This window comes from Calonectris borealis, chromosome 17, assembly GCF_964195595.1.
Source record: "Calonectris borealis chromosome 17, bCalBor7.hap1.2, whole genome shotgun sequence".
NCBI lineage: Eukaryota > Metazoa > Chordata > Aves > Procellariiformes > Procellariidae > Calonectris > Calonectris borealis.
In genome coordinates this window covers 14,207,859-14,229,084 of record NC_134328.1, presented here as the reverse complement: position 1 = coordinate 14,229,084, position 21,226 = coordinate 14,207,859, and the positions used below count along the sequence as shown (strand labels likewise).

General features: G+C 42.0%; 1 protein-coding gene across 10 annotated transcripts in view; it reads right to left on the bottom strand.

Moving 5' to 3' along the window:
* The window catches only part of OSBPL2 (oxysterol binding protein like 2), a 39,544-nt gene extending 21,002 nt beyond the window's left edge, over positions 1 to 18,542 (bottom strand). For 2 of the 10 annotated variants that reach the window (XR_012676300.1, XM_075166659.1), the window contains exons 1-3: positions 17,522 to 17,618; positions 3,567 to 3,731; positions 1,083 to 1,145 (exon numbers count right to left, since the gene is read on the bottom strand). Coding sequence is in view for 7 of the 10 variants with exons in the window: in XM_075166659.1 (XP_075022760.1) it covers positions 1,083 to 1,145; positions 3,567 to 3,603 (100 nt within the window). In the remaining 3 variants the exon portion in view is untranslated. Of the gene's footprint in view, positions 1 to 1,082; positions 1,146 to 1,942; positions 2,072 to 3,566; positions 3,732 to 5,575; positions 6,007 to 9,634; positions 9,831 to 17,521; positions 17,619 to 18,452 lie in introns of those variants that run through there. The other 8 variants (XM_075166667.1, XM_075166661.1, XM_075166668.1 and 5 more) reach the window with 8 other exon arrangements.
* Positions 18,543 to 21,226: the final 2,684 nt, after the last annotated feature.

Below are 21,226 nucleotides of genomic sequence, written 5' to 3'. Positions count from 1 at the left end.
AGTTTACAGTGAACAACAACCAAGCAATAGGAAACAGAAGGGCAATATCCTCACAAATACACCAGGCCAGGTTAACCTCATGGGCACAGAACAGATTTCCATGGAACTGCAGGTTAATATTTAAAAAAGCAAAACTCAACTATTTATGTTTGTCAAAAATAAATTACCCTGTAACTAGCCAAGCATTTTCCTGTTCTGGGACAATCCTTTCACAAAACACTGGCAAACAGATATCTGACAGAATGAAGGATACAGTTCTGACACAGCAGAACCTGATGGCATACAGTCATTAACAAGTCTGCAATGAGATTAATAAACCCAAGGTGAGATGGGCTAAAGGCAGGTGATCAAAGCTATATGCTCTCTGTCTCACATAAAATTTCAAAGAATCTGAAATTCATCTAAAGATTGACCAATTTACCTGATCCAGTCTCAGAGAAGACTAACTCCTGTATTCGAGAAAAAGCAGATGCTGTGCTGTCAAGAATTAACTGAGACCTCAGGTAACATTTTCAAGAGATTCTCAAGGGGAGTACTCATTCATAAAGTAAGGATGTCAAGTGTCCAGCTAATCAGCAATGCTAATAACCTCTGAACGCAAAGAAGCTTCTCTCCATGGAAACTCTTTACTGGTCACTAACTTGATTCATTACTTATGTAACACAGTCCATCCTGCACATTCACAAGCGTAATCATCATCCAGTCAGGGTCAAACCATCTGCCAGGAGGATGATTCCCAGCCACACAGAATGCAATTCCATCACATGAGCATGTCTTTTGGATGTGATGGGGATAGTGTCAGAAGCAGGAAATTTCTCACCCAGCGATGAAATCCACCACATCAAAAACCAGGGGTCTCCTTAGGATAGATTCACATTCTAGAAGTGGATGCCATCAATAACCAGAAAAACTGTGGCTTCCTCAAGGAGTGAACTCATAGTATCTTAAAGCAGGCAGCAATACTACTTGGGCTGCTGCTGAGACTGCTGCAGAATCCTAAATCCTAAACTTCCCACAGAGTTCAAGTGCTCTACTAAGCCTAGTTTGCTACTTATAGGACACAAACCACAATACCCAATTACTAAAATCAGTGAACTTGCGGGAACATTTAGCAGCTCTTTCTGGGGAAACCAGGGCCCAGGACTCTGGGGGAGCAAGAGGAGAAGAGTATGGCGTACACGCTGTTTTCATTTCAACATGGAGCTAAGACACAGCTGAAGAATGCTTGTTCCTGGTAGCCATGTCCCAATCCTAGACTTAGAGCAGAACAAGCACATGTCTAAAGGTGGCTTCTGCCTAGCTACTGATCTGACCTAAAGGAAGGAGAGTATTCTTGGAAAGAACAGAGGAGTCTGCCAAGGGCATTTCATTTTTTTATCAAAATTTGGAACCTCAAATCCTGAAGTTTTCACTGTGGAACCTGAAAGCTCACCTTGGCTCAGAAAGGACCTCGATTCGGAACTTGATCTCCTGGGAGTACTTGGTCTACACCTACCATGTCCAGACCACCCAAAAATTAAGAGACAGGCAGGCACACTCAGGACCCATTAGAACCTAAAAAATTCAGCAAAGCACCGTCTGAAAGATACACTGGCCATGGTGCTAACAGGAGCAAAGAGTTGCTACAGGCATCAGCAGTTGGGGAACATGAATGCAGAAAGACCTATTTATAGTTGTTCTTAGCATCACATTTATGGATGACTTGAACAAGACACAGCTACAAAGAACTAGGTCCAGATTTCACTAGATTTGTGCAAGTAATCCATCAAACTGTCAGCATCTTCTAAAGCATCTAGCTAGAAAAAGAAGTTGAGCACTCTTTAAAGACAGTACCGAGGGAGAAAGAATCTGAAACAAACTGTTCCAAACTTAGCACTCCTCTTAAACCAAGTACCTGTGGGGCACGCTCCAGGGCAACATATATAAGGGAAAAAAGTTTAACCTCATTTAGTTCCTGGAATGGCTGCTCCAGACCAAGCACCCTCCATCAGAAGAGGGCTGTGCTGAGAGCCTATAAAGACACTGGATCTTCTTTTGCTTAGAAACTTCTCTCCTGCCATCGCATTCCTCCCTGTGGAAGAATAAGATTAGGATAGGGCAAGGAGCGCTCACAGAACTGATGCACAACATCCCACTTCTGAGCTGAGCCAACCAAGACTGCAAGGTACAAGAACATCTCATGCACAATAGCTCAGAAGTCATTACCACCTTAAGCACTGGCAGGGAGAATCAACCTTTTGAGGTTGAGGAAAGCGGAAAAAGAAGAGGAAAGAGGACAAAACCAGAGTGTTCAAATGCAGGTGACTCAAACTGTGTTATTTCTGCAGCAAGAGACAAAGGAATGCGTCAACATCAAAGCTGTACGACACAGACCTCATACTTAAAGCCAATGTTCACCTTTTTCAGTGGAAAAAAAAAAATCTAGTTCATTTACAGCCATGGTCCTGAGCTTTTGGAATTGAAAGATTACTAAATACATACAGGAACAACCCATTGTGTTTTCAAGATTTTTTATGGTACAACGATTTGATTTTACAGATTAATTTGGAGTACTAGCCCCTATCACTCCTAGCTAGCATGAATGCAATCCAAATTTCCTTCTCTTCTCCGTGACATAATTGTGACAAGTCCTATACAGCCCGCTGTCAGTCACGTTGCTTCACCCAGCCCCCTCTGTTTACTCCTCATGTGAATTTCCAACCAACCATGTCTAAGGCTACTTTACCCACTTGTATCTACCATGCTACTTCCATTCCTTCAGCTTTCATGCTTCCCATTATTCTCTTTTCATTCCCGTGATTCTACATTAAGCACTCTACACTCACCATTGCCAGCATTTCGAATTTCACCTCTATTACAGGATTTCTGAGGAGTGGAATTGAATTGAGATCTTTGAAAGGATTTCTTTTTTTTTTATTAAAATACTTCAAGCATTTTATTTCACCACTAAAACCACGTAAGGCTGTTATAAATAACCATTCATCCTTATTAGTTTAAAGAAAAGTACTATTCGATACACTGCTCAAGTGTGAAGTGATTCGTTTGCTTTTCTAAAAACAACACTGGATTGCAAAGACTTTTGGCTCCCTATCTTGAAAGCATACTTTTACAGTAATTTGTTTCCAACTAGAAAAAAAAAATTTTCTACTTCAATTCAGGACAAGTTTTCCATTAAAATAAATAAATTAACAATAAAAATAATCCACGCAAGATATTTCACCTTTCAAAGGGTGTTAGAAGCATTACTTCTCAAGCTGCTATTAAATTACCTGCATTTTACAGAAAATGAAAGCAAGACTTTGCCACTAAAGGACTGTTATAGTGATAAAATGATAGCCAGCAATAAGCTTTAAAAAAAAACTCATTTCCAAGTCTGAACCTGAATTATAATTCTTCCTTTCTTTTTTTCAGAAGATAGCACTACAAGTTTTACCAACAGCATTTTACTTTTTATTTACTTCTTAACAGCAATATATTACTAGCCCCTCACCACACACAATGCAGTTTATAGCAGGTTTTTTTTTTGGTGTTTTTTTTTTTTTTTTGGCACTGTGCCCATCACTCACCCGTAACGGCATCATAAAACTCTTCTTCACTATTCATCCTTCAATGTGAAATCTCTGTACAGCCAATCCAGCTTCCTTTAACGCATCGTTGAACTTAATTTACAGATTAAGTATCTGTGTGCTGTTGAAATCTTCTTTTGCAAATACGCAGCTGCTTTAGATGATCTATTTGACAAGACAGGGAAAAAGAATTAGCAACTTCCATATTTCTTATGTGCACAAACATGCACACCTGACAAATACTAATTTTCTTATTTCTTCCCGTGGCAAAAGATGGATTCTTGCATTCATAAGTAAAGAGCCGCCTTTGATACCAAAGTCATTCTGAAGATGAATACTACTTACCACAAGAACAGCTGATATACTTCTCTATATATAAATAGATCACATACATTACTGTAAAATATACCTTATTTACTGCAAGTTAAATTTCAGGCAAGTACAGCTAGAAGGAGCAGAGAACTGAAGGAAGAAAAAGACAGCTGGCAAAACAAAAATTCTCCTCTTCAGCAAGAGGATAAGCCTTACCGCATCCTTAACCAAGAAAGCTGGGAACAAGAAAGAGAACCTTGTATCTCAAAATCTCACTGTTACATAAAAATGTTGGGCCTCATTGTACATCATGCAATCAGCATTAGAATCAGCAGTAACCATTAGAAAAGTTTTGTCAGGCTACTGCTATGAACTCTTCAAGAGACAACTGGAGATTTTTCCCTCTAGAGGGAGAGTGTAAAGAAACAACAAACTTTTTCTCAGTAAGCCAAGTACAATGCAAGTAACTTACAGATTTATGAAGCTTTACTTTATGGATAGACTAAATTAGATTTTTTCCAGATGGCTGGCAATCGTGTAACGTAAACATTTTTACTTCACCCAATTTTAGTCAAAGGAGAATAATGAGAAAATTCAGTTTGCACTCTTACAAATGTTCATCAGGTACCAATGACGAGCCAAGTACACAATGATAAACGACAGCATGGCAATGCTATCAATATCTCCTCCAAAATAACCTCAATCTGTCAGTCTCAATTTTTTATGATCCTTGAAGATCCCACTGCTTTTGTGATAGTAGTTTTTCCAGAGTAATTATAACTTGCACAATTCCATCCAATTAAGAGAAACAAAGCCAGAAGTGCACTCTACTCCTAGTAGAGCAGCTTGCCATGTTTGAAGCCAATTCGTTCTCTCTTCCTCTCTGCAAGAAATCAAACTGCGTGATTCCTCCTGTATTTCAAGTCTTTTTACCTCACTGCCCAGGACAAAAGCTATTTGAATGTCTCACACACATACAGTCCTTCCAATTCTCCATTCAGAAGGAGCAGCTAAAATAGCCTGTTTTGGAACTCATCTAAGTTAATGAATGTAGTGTTCGCCTTGAAGTGTTATGTCTGTCAAGGCTAGATATCTCAGTTTGTCACTTTTCCCTTAGGAACTCCCTATTTTGCTTGCCACTATAGAATTTTACATCAATCTCTGCATCTTGGCAAGTATCTGAGCTTCCACATAATCTTCAGCAATTTCTTATTTACAAGTCATCACCTCCACAAGGACAAAACTTTATGCAGCTGCTTCTCTTGACTGTTGCTACAGTGCTGTTGCAATTGCTATCAGCTGGATGATAGTTTCCTTCCCTTTTTCCCATGCTGTTCTCCAGTCACAGACCTTTAAACCTTCTTCAACTTTCTTGCTCATCAGCAACAAGTTTCTGACTTACTTTTGTCAAGTGCTGCATTCTCCTAGGCAAGGGTGCAACAGCTCAAAACATTAACAAGTCAGATACATGTATGTCTGAAGACTTCCAGTGCAAGGCCATCAGCAAGCACTCTGCTTGCATAAGGCAAAGGAGCAGCAGCTTCACTTCAAAAAGATACTGGCAGTTCAGGCCACTAGCAACCATGCTGCCACAGAACCAAAGAAAGGAAGAAACCCTCTTAACTAACAATTGGTTCAAGAGTAGCAGCTAGCTCAGATTTTTGGGTGAACTAAAATTGATTAGCAGAATTGATTACATTGTTTTAAATCTGTACTGTAAGTGCAAGTCAGTGTACCTATCCCCGCGTTATCTTGCCCAGCAGAAGCCAGTCCTTGACTGAAAAAAAAAAAGCTTGTTCATACCAAAGCTGCTGTCAGTCTTACAGTTTCTTTAAACTTTCCAGCCCCACGAGCAATATATCTAGAAGTATCTCTTCCAAGGTCTCCAAATATGTCATATCTTTGCAGAAAATCTGTCCTTGAGGATGCAACTATGTAAACCTTTCAACGGGACAGAAAGAGGGAATCCAAAGAAAACTATTGCTACAGAAAACAGGAACTCAACATCTCAGGACAACTGTTCACCCCAGGAGCCATTATCACCATGCTGGCATGACTCCACTAGTTTGCCAAAAAGGAAGTTACATTAGAGAGCTTCTTTAACTCTCTGAGGTACTGTATCCTTGAAAATGCAAGCTATTTATGGTTTCAGTTATCCGCAATGTCCTGGTTTTGACTGGGATGGAGTTGATTTTCTTCCTATTAACTGGTATAGTGCTGTGTTTTGGATGTAGTGTGAGAATAATGTTGATGACACGCTGATGTTTTGGTTGTTGCTAGGTATTGTTTACGCTAGTCAAGGACTTTTCATCTTCCCATGCCCTGGCAGATGTGCAGGGGGCTGGGAGGGAGTGTGGCCAGGGCGGCTGGCCCAGCTGGCCAATGGGCTATTCCATACCATATGACGTCATGCTCAGCATATAAGGCTGGGTGAAGAAGAAGGGGGGGGGGCGTTCGGAGTGATGGCGTTTGTCTTCCCAAGTAGCCGTTACGCATGATGGAGCCCTGCTTTCCTGGCGATGGCTGAACACCTGCCCACCGATGGGAAGTGGTGAATGAATTCCTTGTTTTGCTTTGCTTGCGTGCGCGGCTTTTGCTTTCCCTATTAAACTGTCTTTATCTCAGCCCACGAGTTTTTCTCACTCTTACCCTTCCGATTCTCTCCCCGTCCCGCTGGGGGTGGGGGGAGTGAGTGAGCGGCTGCGTGGTATTTGGCTGCTGCCAGGTTAAACCACGACACGCAAGTATTGCATCCTTCTAGCAAAACAGTAGCCAATATTTCCAGAAGGAAACTTGTATATGCACAAGATACGGCCCTCTCATGATCAGCAGTACAATTCCCTCATTTTCTCCATGTTTTCTTGCATCTTCCCTTTTTATCTTTAGTCTCTATTTGTTATTTAAGCTCTTGCAGCAGGACTATCCTATTGTTGCATACAGCTCATGTGGTGGGATTCTGTTCTGAAACAGCCTTATATCTATCTGCAACACATAAAAAGGAAGAAAAAGAGCTAGTTCAAAACCCACCCCCATTCAGTTCAAATGCAAAGAGCACACTTCCTCAGGGTCCCTATCCAAACACAGCCACGTTGTATATCAGCTTGCAAGCTCCAGAGATGCTTCGTTACGTATCAGCTTGCAAGCTCCAGAGATGCTTTGTAACAGCAACTCCAGCATGCTATAGTGTTGTATAGAAGGCACTAAGAAACAAAAATTATGACTTTAAAAAATCATCAGTTATCTTATCATTAAGAGCCTTAGAGTAAACAAGGTCATACAGATGAATGCCAGTTTCTCCTCTCCCCCCTCCTGCACAATATTAATTGCATTACAAAAGGACTTGTGAAGTGGAACTACATCACACAGCATGCAGTTTCACTACAAAGACAATGAAGCTTTCCTATAAAAACTCACCATGAAGTAACTAGAATCAAAGACTTGAATTAAGTGAAAGCAAGAGTTATGCTGTGTTCTCCTGATATGCAGCTCACACCACACCTTAAGCTCATTGTTATTTGAAATGAAAGTTCAGTCATATCCCTGTAAGTTACAGATGAACTTTTTAACTATCACCTAAAGAACAAAATACTCATGGAAGTCACTTTAAATAATAGTTGCAAATTCTCCTAAGGTGCTAGGAGCATTTTTAAAAGGATAAAGTAATATGCTTTGCATCAGAGTTACACTAGGAATAACTTAATGCTCATATCGCTTCTTTTACATCCAGTTCTTTTATTTAGCAGAGATTAACGTGTAACTGAACACACAATGATAACAGCATTTGGCTTTCATGAGCCAAAGCGCTAGGATTAAGTCCTTTTCTCTCACTAAAAGCAACAGCAAAAAGTGACTTTCAACTAGATTGAAATGCCAGAAGACAAAAACATCCCGTTTGCTTCATATTCAGCATTTGTAATCTGTATTTCTTCCTCCATGTCCATGATTTATCCAAAAGAATTCACTTACACACTAGCAACTGCAGTTAACAGCTTATCAAAATTGCCATTCAAGGAAGGGTGCAATACTCCTGCGTAAGACAGACCTTCAGGAACTTAGGACCAACTGCCATCCTGGAAAACCTTTCATAAAGCATGAACATCGCATCATGTTCACATCTTCTAGTTCTACAGTGTAGTAGAAGTACAAAGTATATTTAGACATTTTCTTACATGCATAGTAATCATGAGGCATGTAACTAACAGTTTTCCATACAGGACTTCACTCGCTCTTTGTTGTAGAGAAAACTATTTCAGCAATCAGGGTTTGCTGGTTTACAGGTTAAAATTATCTTAGTGGGCTTCACTTCAACAGCCAGTGCTAACGGGCTGGGCCTGGGTACTCAAGGCACAGACACCCAGGAAGGTGCTTTTGCCTGGGGATTGCAGCCCAGCTGCATTGCCACATTTATGACCAGGGAGACTGTATATAAATAATTTTATAAATAATAGGAAAAAGCTGCAAGTAGAGGCATCTTAAGAGAATCGGAAATTTGAAATTTAATGATGACAACACGCCCCTGACCACAAGCAGCCCAGATTTTGTGGTTTACGAGATAAGCGACAAAGCTCATCTATTTCCTCCTATTTTAAAGCTATGGATTTGTATATACTAATTGGATTTACTATGGGATTTGTGTGCATTAATAAAAACTGCCACATTTATTTTTATTTTTGTAATAGATTGATTTCCCTACAGGAGAGATGCTATTTTTGAAGGTCAAACTGAAAGACAACAGATAAAAACATCCAAAAAAAGTGTAATACCCATCACAACAGTACAACTTCAAAATTGGTTGGTATATCTGTACTGCAGGCTGTATTGTCTCACATTTTGCTCTGAGAAATTCTCTGTACTAGGTTGCCCAGAATACGCACAACACAATTTTACTCTTCGAAATTACATTTAAGGTGAGCGCCAAAGCAATTAACAGAAAACAACGAAGTTTAGCATAATTCACTGAAGCAAGTCTTGAACAAGTTATTTGGGCACAAGCTAGTTTTTCTTGTCATTTTGCTTATTGTAGGCATGCCAATGCCTACAATATACAAAACCAGACTAGCAAGAGTTAAGCTAAACGTAGCATGCAAGTCAAAAACTTGTGAGAGCTTCTGGTATCTTCTAATCAAAGGACTACCATTTTGGTTCCTCTGAAATAAGCTTTGCACCTTAGTGATGTTGTAAAGCCATCCACACACAGACAGAGAGAACAAACAGAAAGGGCTGTTCCTAAACATGCATGACACACCAGTGGTCACACCAACCTACAGACAGATCCCGAGAGGCTCACTTTCAGGAGAAAACATGCTTCTAACAGCGATCTTTACAGCCTTGATGCAGAGAACATAACTATTCATACCACCTACACAACGGTGACAGCTAAGATCCCATGACAAAGGAAGGGACAAAGTCATACAGTACCTGTTAATCAGCTGGTCATGAATAACATCAAAGTGTTCTGTCAAGCACTGCGCTGAACATGTAACTCGACCGTAACTCGTACCAGGTGATCTGGCTTCCGGTAACACGCTTTGCCTTCAAAAGGTTAACTCTGCGCAGATCGCAGGGTCCTGTGCGAGCTCACAGGCCCCAGCAGTAGAAGCTACAGGGAACTCTTTTCCAGAGGTACAGTTATTAACAGGATCAGTCCCAGACTTTGCACAGTTCCCACCTATTCTAAACCATTTCCTCCCACGTGAATTTATTTTTAAAACCAGGACAACAAAAGTGCAAGACTTTGCAATCACTTTATAAAGTACCTGATTTGCTCAACACATCCTGTGACATGCGTATGAGTGTCTATATGAGGAGAGATGCAGGCACTCCTTGTAAACAGAGGTTCTACCTTCACAGCTTCTCTCTGAAACCAAAGGTGTGGCGATCCACTGCCTGCTGAGCAGTCAAAGGCACCGGTACTCTCCACACCTATATGCCAGGTGAGGCTGTGGAGATGACCTGTAGTGGGTGTGCATAACATCATTTCGTTTGCTTACAGCTCTATCAAGTACTAAAAGTTGAAGTTTCCTATGCCATTTATCTGGATAGGTTAGTAATCCCTCAAATTTGTCACCACATATGTTTGCTCCTTCTCAAATTCCATTCCTCAACAGAAAAAAAATAAAAAAACAGCTTATGTCTGTGTTGCTAAGATCCTGGATCCTCAGAACTTACACACAAATTAAAGAACCCCGAACACTAGTACCTGTTCAAAACAACCTGTAAGAGTTTAAACATGCAATTACTATGACTTAGTTAATTCAACATAACTAGTTACTCCATACTAACTTGTTCTTCTATGTTAATCCTCAACAAAGACCCAGCTGGTTAAGCAGAAGTTACTCCTCCTTAAAGAAACATTTACATTTCTATAGAAAGGTAAGCATTTACAGCTGGAGTAGCTAATTTGACTGGAATGTGGTTCAGCAAGATTGAGTTTTGAGGTCTGGCTGGCTGACTACAGCTGCAGCGTCTTATTCCTCCAGACCTGAAGTTGAAATGTCACATCATGCAGAAATTCTGGAAAGCCACTGTTTTGTTGACACCATCCTGCTGCCTTTACAAATCCTGCGTTTTTTCGCTCTTAAAGGACATGTTTTAGCTCTGTGAAACATATATAATACACTAGGTCATGTTCGTTATACAGACATTGAATCTACTTGTGAGATCAAGGAGCATTTAAGTAAAACCAAGCATGGAAATGGTAAGCAGTCATGAAAATAAACACAGACGTTCACCAGCATGAGCAGGTAGGGTGTTAGAAGTTCCATACACTGGAATTAGAGTGCCACCAGAGAATTAATGAACTAGCACATTCATCAGCTTTTTCACATGTCTAACAAGGTTCTATTGGATGTGCACTTCCACAGCAAATTTTAAAACAAATTAAGTTCATTATCTTGAAAGGAGAATACTTGAAAACGGGGGGGGGGGGGGGGGGGGGGGAGAAAAAAAGAAAGTCTTGAGGCCTTCCCCACAAAAAAAAAAAAAAATGAAAACTTTCTGTCAAATCTCACATGATAAAAATACTGCACAAGTATTGCCAGGGGGATGAAGAGAAGGGGCAAATCCCATGAACTCTGAGAAGACACTCAGTTTTCAGGTTTTTGCTTTTCTTTAATGCGTCAAAAGGGCACAAGCTCAATTTAATAGAAATAGTATCGACAGAATTTAAAATTAGCTCGATACAAAGGAAAATTCATTCTATGCCCCATTTAATCCACCTAACAGCATATGTTAATACAGAGCAACATTTTCATTAGTTTGATATCCTGGGTTCAGGATGCACCTGCTGTCCAGAAAGAGACTCCAAAAGAGCCAGCAGAAGATCAAATATACAGACTCTTCATATTAACACTAAAAATAATAAATAAAAAAAAAAAGGAGAACAAAAAACCCAACAGTCCTACATCATGACTGGTGGAATGAAAGCCAACCCCATCTTCTCTTGAGTTGCCAGCTGAAATAAAACATAGCTGTAGTACTTCAAGGGACAGAAATAAATAGCTTGAACTAGAAGATAAATATTCATGTGTTTTTGCTTCATTCACGTCTCCTGAAAGCATCAAACTGCAGTGTTTCATCTCTGAATGAAAGCTTCAGCGAGGATGAATCTTAATTGACTCATGAAATTAGGTTACCAACAACACTGGATCTAAAACATCTACAAAAATTAGCCAAGAATTCAATTTATTTGGAAATTTAGATACCTGCTGTAATTATTATGCACTTAAAATCGCTTCAACCAGAGAACAGCTACACAGATGGCAGAATCCAGAAGAGGATTTTATTTACCAAGTTAGATTTGTTTCTTACTCCAAAGTTTGAATGTAATAGCATCTTCTACCAAGATGTCTTGGCAAGATGAAACTCACTCCGCATCCACAGTAAGAGAAGGGCAACTTCCTTCTCAAGTCTGTTAAACAAAGTGCAGAGAGGTTGCGTGAAGAGGATCAGCTGAAGACCTGGCCCACTGTCACTTTTTCATTTCTTTGAAGACTGCAGCTACCCTATTATAGGCCTTAATATAGCTGGGAGTTATTAAATGCCCTGGGGACAGCTGAGTACCCGTACTAGGTCCTGCTGGGATGGAGCTAATTTTCTTTCTAGCAGCTTGTATGGTGCTGTGCTTTGGATTTGTGACCAAAGCAGTGTTGATAACACACCCGTGTTTTATTGCTGAAGAGTACTTACACAGCATCAAGGTTTTCTCCCTTTCTCACTCTGCCCCCACAGTGAGCAGGCTGGGGGTGGACAAGAGGCTGGGAGGCAACGCAGCCGGGACAGCTGACCCCACTGACGAAAGGGATATTCCATACTATATGACGCCACACTCAGCAATAAAATTGGAGGGGAGTTTTGCAGCGGTTGCCATTGCTCAGGGACTGGCTGGACATGGGTCAGCTGATAGCGAGCGACTGCTTTTGCATCTCATGTTTTTCTATTTGGCTTTTCCCCCTGCCTTTACTTTATTAAAAAGTCTTTGTCTCTACCCCCAAGTCTTCTCACTTTTGCCCTTCCGATTCTCTCCCACATCCCACAGGGTGGGGGGGAGCTGTGTGGGGCTCAGCTGCCTGCTGGGGTCAACCCACAACAGAACCAAAGCAGCAAAGCATCCTAAGCTGATATTTAACTTATTTTTAAAGCACTTGAAACAATGGTGGCAGCAAACTGAACATCTGAAAATTTAGCTTTGAACACATGAGCCAAACAGATTTATGGCAGAGAGAATCACGTTCTGTTCTCTCAGGAATACAGATTTTTGGTGACACTTCACAAGAATTAGAGCCAACTGAAACGCTAGAAGCGTGGTTTGCAACCAAGTTCAGGCTACAAAATTTGTTTCTGCATCGGAACAAACCACAATAATTGTCCCACACACTGAGTAATGCCCCCAGCACAAAGCTACAGCGCTGGTATCAGAAGCATTATTTATTGAACATAAAAATTATAAAGATGAAACTGGACAGAAAATAGACCAATACTAGCAGTATAGTGCTCAATTACCTACAGAACTGACAGCTATCCCCAGTTTCACTTCAGCCAAAAATTCTGTCCTATGGCTAAGGATACTGGCTCACAGAACTTCTAACAAACAAATAAACAAAGACCAAGGAAACTTGATTCCAGCATATTAATACTTCCTGATGCAAAACACTTCACTGAAATTCCGTAAATATTCTTTTTTTAACACTACATCCATGTTTGAGACACTTTTCCACCTGAGAGCATCTGGTACAGCCTTCTTTGGACTTTGTAGCCTTCCCTTGGAAACTATTTCATTGTCCTCAATTATAAAAGATCGCAAAATTCTGGTTTATATGCCTTGCCTACCCATGATGCATAATGCTAGGCTTGATCATGACTGATACACCAGCTCATTTCTAGCCACACTGTTAAAAAAATTAGTAATTCAATACTGTCTTGTAAAACCAGTTACTTCTTACTACTTTCCTGAAGGCTTTGTTTTATCTTATTTGTAAGAGAGACAATGTGGGAAGTAATCAATTACTCCAAGCACAGTGGCTTTGGACACAAGTGTCAATTGATATATAATTAATCATTTATGAACACTTCTCTTTGAACCAAAACTTACTTTGGAGGTAAAATTAAATATGCTTGAATATTTCTCATCATAATGTAATCACCCCTACAAATTGATCACTGAAGTTTAAGAATGTGAAGACAACTACAGCATATAACATCACTGAAGAAAACCCCTAGAACAGTAAAAATAGTTACAGGTTTAGTTTATAGATATTCCTACTAACAGGCACTTTTTAAGCTTTGTCTCCGTGACCTATTCTTTCCAGGTAGGTGTAGTTTTACATTTATTCTGCACAAGGTATCTTACAAATCATTTTCATGGAGACTCAAACAATTATGACAGCAATCATATTGCAAATAAAGCAGGACGACAACAGCTGACTAACCTAGTGCAAAGCCCTACACCATAAGAAACCATACTTTTATGCCTACCAACAATTCCTCACACACTGAAATTCTGCAGCACGAGCTCATGCACACAGCTAGTGAACTATTTGCTAAAGAGTTTTAAGATCATACCACCAATTTGCAAATGCTTTAGAAAGTCAGAGTTTCTGCTATGGTTGAATCTCCTTTAAATCTACATTTATAGTAGATACTTAATGCATTCCAGTATAAGGGTATTACTATGTTTGCTGTTGTCAAGAGATTTAAAAAAAAAAAACCTTGGATTTCTCAAGGCAGGACAAATATCTCTAAATAGAGTTCAGTTTTCATAAAGAATCCACCTAGTTATCTGCTTGGTAACATTAACCCACTCAGATAATAAAACGTTTGCCCACCACTTAGAACTATGTTTAAAACAAAATAAGGCCATGGAAATTAAGTTATTTGCATCTCTAAATGTAGATAGCATTTTTGTTTCACTATTAAACAGCCATTCAACAGTTTCATTGACATTGTGCAAAATCTAGAAAGAACACACGCACAGGGGAGAAGTTCTGTTCTTCTCACAAAGTTCTCATTTCGTCCAGTAAGCAAACATGCTGCTAAATGGACCATTATAAATGGGCTGGTGAGCTAACTTCTCCGTAGCCTTAACATGTACAAGTTTTATAATTGAGTGTTATCAAAAGGATTCTCGTTCTCACTTGATCGCACTGACACATTGTAGGGAACAGAGTCTACCTCAGTGGCCAGAGCTGGTCTGAAGCGAGTGACGTGAACCACAGACACCTCAGAATTCAAATGCTTACCATCTTCAAACTTTCCATATCATCATTACTTTTGAACTATCGCTAGAATCAAAACCCAATGAGATATATTAACAGATTCTTTTGGGAGCCCTAAAACAAACTGACTCAGAAGAGTAAAAATAATGCTAGTAAAAATATAATGAAGTTATCCATTCATGAAAACACATTTCTCGACAAATATCATGCGAATGCAAACTTCTTTGTAATACCCCAGAGGTTCATAGCGTCCCAACAGCCACAAACCTTACCTCATCTAAACTCTAAACAGCACAGCAAATGCCACAGGAATGCCACAGATCGAGGTTTCCATTCAATCTAATGCCAAGCACAGATGTTACGAGTCCAACAGAGCAATATCCAGTTTAAGTATTGGACTATAAAACCAAGAGGGCCAAGATTAAAAGGTCCAGATGTATTTCTGCAGCTGCAGGCACAATTCACCTTTTGTGCACACTCCCAACAGATTTATAAACAATCACAGGCAGACAACGCTATCCAACCTCCTGCATTTTCTGAATGAAGGGCTGCTGTAATTTACTAGAAATCTGTCTCATTAAATTATGTGCATAATAAAATATACTGAAATAACCTGAAGGATCTGTCTAGACCAGCAAATTAATTTCCAGTTGTAACTGTATTAAAAAAAAAAATCAAGTTTAAGTAAGCTTAGTCTATTCTTGTAACTTACTGATCCTGAAAATTAAGACGTTATCGTTGTGCACTGAATCAACAACAAATTTTTGAAGAGTATAACTGAAAGTAATGGTAAGCCACATTTGACACATTCTAATTGCTTACAGCTCTCATGCAACTTGCTATTACAAGCCTTTAAGAATACAAAGTAAATAATTACATCATCATACATTCTTCTGCATAGTAATTATTAAGAATTCAACGATTGAGATAACGTATTCTTTCATTCCAAGTTCTATAGTGGTCTATTCTATAAAATAATAAAAACCATAAAAGAATCAATATAGCGCATAACCTATATTTTTTTTCAGCAGGAAACATATCAAAGGCCCGTATCTTCCAAAGTAGCAGACACAGGCTGACCAACTTTTTCATTGCTCTCACTTTCCAATTTATTCAGCTGGTGAAGAGGTCCCTGTGATCAGTTACATATTTGAACTCAGCAAAAACATTCAAGATGTTGAGCACTCCATATTTAACACGTTCTTTGCACGCCTGATTTTGTGCATTTCTTCCAAAAAATGTAAGAGAACCAAACATTTTAGTTATTTCACAGAGAACAGACTAAACACTAAGCATTTTAAAACATCATATTAGCATCAAATACAGACATTTCCTATCGGGTATCTTCATGACTCAGGTGACAAAATTGATACTGAGTGAAGGACTAGAAAAAATGCCAACTTGTAAACAGAAGTTCTAGTTACAAAGTAGTATGATGTAACATTGCATTGTTCAAGGACAAGTTACTTCAAATATGAATTATCTGCTTAAAAATTCAGTGTACTTGCATGTGAATCTTGCTTTCAAACAACAACAACAAAAAAATCATCTGACTGGCACTACAAACAGTGATTTAAAAATACAGCCTTATCAAAGCGAAAAAACCCGATTGGTATGCTTTCCAGCCAACACTAAAATAACAGAAAGCCAAGCTTTCCACCTTTGTTCTAGGTCAGCATGTGTGAAGTTCACACAGTAGAATTCACAAGAAAGACTGAAAGAAATATCAGTTTCAATCATAAGACCTGTCAGCTTAAGCAAGTAGGTATCATAGAAAGCAGTAACAGTATCAAAATTGATTTAAAAAAAAAACCATCCAACAGTGAAAATTACCCTCCATGATCAGTTACCAAATCAAGTACATTTGCATAGATGTTAGAAATCAAAGAACTATGTGCACCGCACTGTTTTTCAGCATTGCATCAACTGAAAACTTTAACCTATCCAGTCTTCAACTACTTGAAGGCATAGATTTTGTTGTCTAATCATCATTTTCTACCTTGAACTTTTGTCTTCTAAGATTATATTGGCATGGCTGAAGAGCTAGTTTTGGAGAAAAACGGCATATGTATTCCTGGACAGCAGATGCCTCAGTGTTTCCTTTCAAGCACTCCCTGAAGTTACAAGTTCATTATGAGGTGCTGTTGGTTCAGGAAAGCAACATTCAGAATCACTCCCGATCTTATCTTTGCCCTCAACTTTCTGTCACATGGTCAAACATTTGTATGACTTGACAACTATTTTAAGAAAAGCTATGTTTACAGTAACTGAAAACCCTAGGGGTTACTTAGGGGAAAATCACTGCTCGGTATTTCTTGCTTCCACGCTAGTTTAGCCAGTTCTCCTACTTCCATCCCACAGCGCAGCGCTTTATGTTTGGAAGTTACCCAAGTCACTGCTTCCAGAAATTGCCCTGAGGTTTTAGAAGTCCTAGAGCATACTGGTATAAAGTTTGTTAAGATGATATATATGTGGTTGCCCCCAGATGTCAACATGAATGTGGAGTTACTGAAGTTTGGAAGGTTAAGTTGGAATGAAACAAATTTATTGCATGCATAAGCTTTAAAAAAGAAAACACTATGAGAAGAGTGGTACAGTAATGCTAATCTACACTGCAGATCCGCATCTCCTTTTTACTTTTCCTTTTTGAAATATTAAATGAAGGCTATGTATCTTAATTGAGAAAATTCACAGTAAATGAAAGCAGTATCTGCTTGCATTCAACATGCTTTGGCAGATACTTCTCAAAGGAAACACAAGGCTATGGCAGACATAAAAAACAGAAGGCGATTTCGAACCCACATCTGAAATTCTGGCCTGCAAGTGCGGCAGAGTAACAAACCGCTTCCAAAAGGAGTCCTGAATCCAAACATACAGATAGCACAAACATGATTAATATCCAAATTAAATAAATGGCAACATAATTTATACCTTTGTTACCATGCAGAAGTTCTGGTGGCATGTTATTTAAAAAAAAGCCTTTTTTCCTGCTATTTTTCCCATCTTGCTTGTCTCCCTTTCAGGAGCTCTGTAAGAGAAACATTGAGTAGGTAACTGAAGAACAAAACAAAAAAAAAAAAAAAGCCAAACTCAAATAAACCCTCGCTGTGCTTCAGCTGTGGCCTAAAAGGCCCCTTGAGGCTCCTGTATCGTGCTGAAGCTGAGCTCAACACGTTCGCCTGGGGAACTGGGCGTCATAACTCCTTCGCTGAACTACCCAGCTCCAAAAGCAACCAGGAAAAAAAATACAATTAGAAACATCCCTACACTAGGACTGACAGAGCTGCAACCCGCGCTCTGCACGGCAATGTCCTTCACCCCCGCCACCTCCCCTCTCCCCAGAGAAGAGCCCCACGCTTGAGAAAACGGTTCTGCCACCCAGCCCGCAGCTCGGGGCACCCGAGGTCTGCCGCCTCCGCTGAAACGTGGAAGGGGAACATCGCTTCAATCCAACGCGCTACTGACTCGGCCGCACAGGCCTACGACTCGCAGCGCCCCGAGAAAACAAGCGAGCGGGTCAAGGATCCCGCGTCCGCCGGGGAAGAGAGCGCAGCGCTGGGGTGGCCGCGCTCCCCCTCCCCGGTGACCGCCAGCACCCGGCCGGGCCGCCCCCTTCCCTCGGGCAGACTGACAGGACGCCCCGCGGCGCTGAGGAGAGGCGGGAGCGGCCCACCGGGGAGGGGACCCCCGCGCCGGGCTGGGCCGCGCCAGGCCCGGGCGGGGCTGGGGCAGGCGCTGCCGCCCTTCCCTCAGCGGGGTCGCCGCTGCGGCAGGTGGGGGAAGCCGAGCCCCCTGAGGGGAGCGGCTCGGCGGGGAGGGCAGAGCGGGGCGGCGCGCCCCGGGGCAGGCCGGGCGGCATTACCTGGCACCGCGCTCCCGCGACGGCCCCGCCGCAACACCCCCCCGCCCGGCACCGCTGACACCGAGGCGGAAGTGCGGCCCTCGCAGCGGCGGAGTGACGCGCCGCTCCACCAATGGCAGAGCGCGGCCGCGCCCCTCCGTTGCCGAAGCGACGAACCAGCTTCCTCGCCCACCCGCCCGGAGGCGGGGCGAATCCTAATCAGGCGCCGAGCCTCACAGCCCCCAGCCGCACCACTGCTGGGGAGATTGTTGGCCAATGGCACGCCGGAGGGGCAGGGCTATGCAAATGAAGGCGGCACCGGGATCCCCCGCTGCGCTGGGCGGCCTCACCTGGCGCGTTTCGGAGGGGGACGGTGCAGCCTCCGCTGCACAGACGCTCACGGCGGTGCTGTGGCCGGTATCAGCTCGTTGTGCTTTGTGGGGCGTTTCTATCGTCGGCAGCTGCGGAGCGTGAGGTCAGCTCACCATACCCTATGTAGCACAAAGTGTTCTCCTGACGGACGGGTGGGAAGCAACGGCAGTTTTTGGTCGCTCAGTGTCTGCGCTGTGGGGGTGCACGTGTGGGTCCCCGCAGCGCTGCGTGTGTCGCGGTGCGGCCCCCCGGCCCGCCTGGGGGCATTGTACAAGTTGTACTCTGCTGTGTACCGGTGTGAATTTAACCAATTTTGTATTTTTTTTAACATTCTAGCCGGGTTGAGGCATGGCACATGTCACCCCTAGGCCATGGGATGCGATGTTTTGATTTTCAGGGCATTCTTTCATCCCAGTGAGCTCTGACATTGTCCTGCCAGCCAGCCCGCGTCTGCTGAGCCGCCCGAGTCCACACCTGCCCATCCAGCAAGCGGCTGCAGCCAGCGCTGCTGCTCGGAGCAGGCTGATGGACATCTGGAAATCCCAGAGAGAGGGTCAACAAAACCTCGGGCTGGTAGCTGACGGGTTGGAGTCGTTCCCTACCAGGAGAGAAGCTGGCAGGTGCTTTTATTTCTGTAGCCCTGGACTTGCACTTGTTCATACACAACGGGTAACTGGAGGCAAGTTCGTAATGATCCCCTTCACTTCAGAGTAATTACTGGCGTGCTAAAGCAGCTGAGACTATTCGTAGGTGTTGATGCAAGTATCAAAACTGTAAGTCAGGAGTTTAAAATTAATTTGATTCTTAACACTTCTTTTGGATAGTGCCTGTTCTGCTCTTTTTATTTACCTTCTGATTTCTGAGTCTGCAAAGTGTTTTCCTTCACATACTCTTAAACTTCTTACATGATCAGAGAGATTTGAAACTCTTCTCCACTGAAGTGTCTCCTTCCCTCCCTTTTCATACCTGAAAGCTAAGTATCAAATGAAATCTCATTGGACCCAGCAATCAGGACTTTAAAAGTAAAAAAAAAAAGAAATAAAAAAAATTGCAAAGCATGCACGGAGCCGAAATGCTTCAGGAGATCAGCCACAGGGGTAACAAGCACCCATCCTGAGGAACTAGAAACCAATCGGTCTGGATGAAGGACGTCTCATATCACTACGACAGGATGACGCGTTGATACAATTGCTGAGGGACACCTTCTTGTCCTCTTAAGCAGGAGATCGTATGGGATGTCAGGAGGGGCCGGCACAAGAGTAAACAAAAACCACTTGGGAATGACGAGCTGGAGCCTGAGTAAGGAACGGTAGGGAGTGAAGGAGGGAGATGAGTCAGAAATATTTATCCTCAAGATGATCTTCTGCCATTGATACACTTCTCAATGCAAAGCAAATACAGGAATTAGCACGTTAATTCTGTAGCACAGAACTTGTTCATCAGAGGTGGATACAAATGCTTTTTAATAGGGGAATGGCTGCAAGGCCGGTGGGGGAAATCACTGCTACGCCAGAGCTTTGCCACCAGAACAACTCATCCGTGCAGGCGGTGGGAGAGGGGTCGGCAGGGCTGGGCAGGGGTGGACCTGTCCTGGCGGGGTGGCTGCGTCTGCGGGGGGTAACCCGGGTTTGGGCACCACGCGAGGGCTCCTGCTGCAGACCAGGGACCGGCCGCAGACGCAGCACCATGGACGCCCTTTTCGTTGCTGGTTAACTGCTGTGGGCACCAAAGAAGCCTCGCAAGGAAGGGTGGTGGTCGGAGGTAGGAGTGACAGCAAAGGCCCACATCGTGATGGGATTTATTCCTCCACCGTCACTTGTGTAAAGTGTGTTTTCAGAGGTGCAGCAGCAAAAATACGAACCATGCCTTTGCTGTACGGCTCCCTCCTCCCCTCTGCAAATACTTTACCTGGCACACTATTGATTCTGGAGTATTACTCATCCCTAAATGAGCTGACAATATATGAGACATGAATTAATGCGTGATAATGCTCTGTGCTCAGGCACAAATGTAAGGTTCTAAATGAAACCTCCAGTGAAAATTTCCCACACACACGGGGATTGAGGAGTGTTTTCGGGTGGGCACAGCCGGCTCTCGGGATGTCTGTCGGTCTCTCTGCATCCAGTCTTGCTATACCCTCCTGTTGTTTGATCCCTGCATTCGCCCAGGCAAAGTTGCAAGGCACCTGGTGTTTGGCTCATCTTTAGGGAATACAATTTTTTGGGAGTAGAGGATAATTTGTATCATTCTAAATCTGTGTTTAAGATTTTCCTAATTTGCCCAGAAAAGTGATTATTTTTTTCCAGCAAGTCCACTTTGGATTGCTCAACATTATAGGCTCAACATTTAGCACAGAATATTCCTATTGCAGCTTGTAAGCAAAGGCCCACAAACAGAAAGTAAGCATGAATTTAAATTATTTT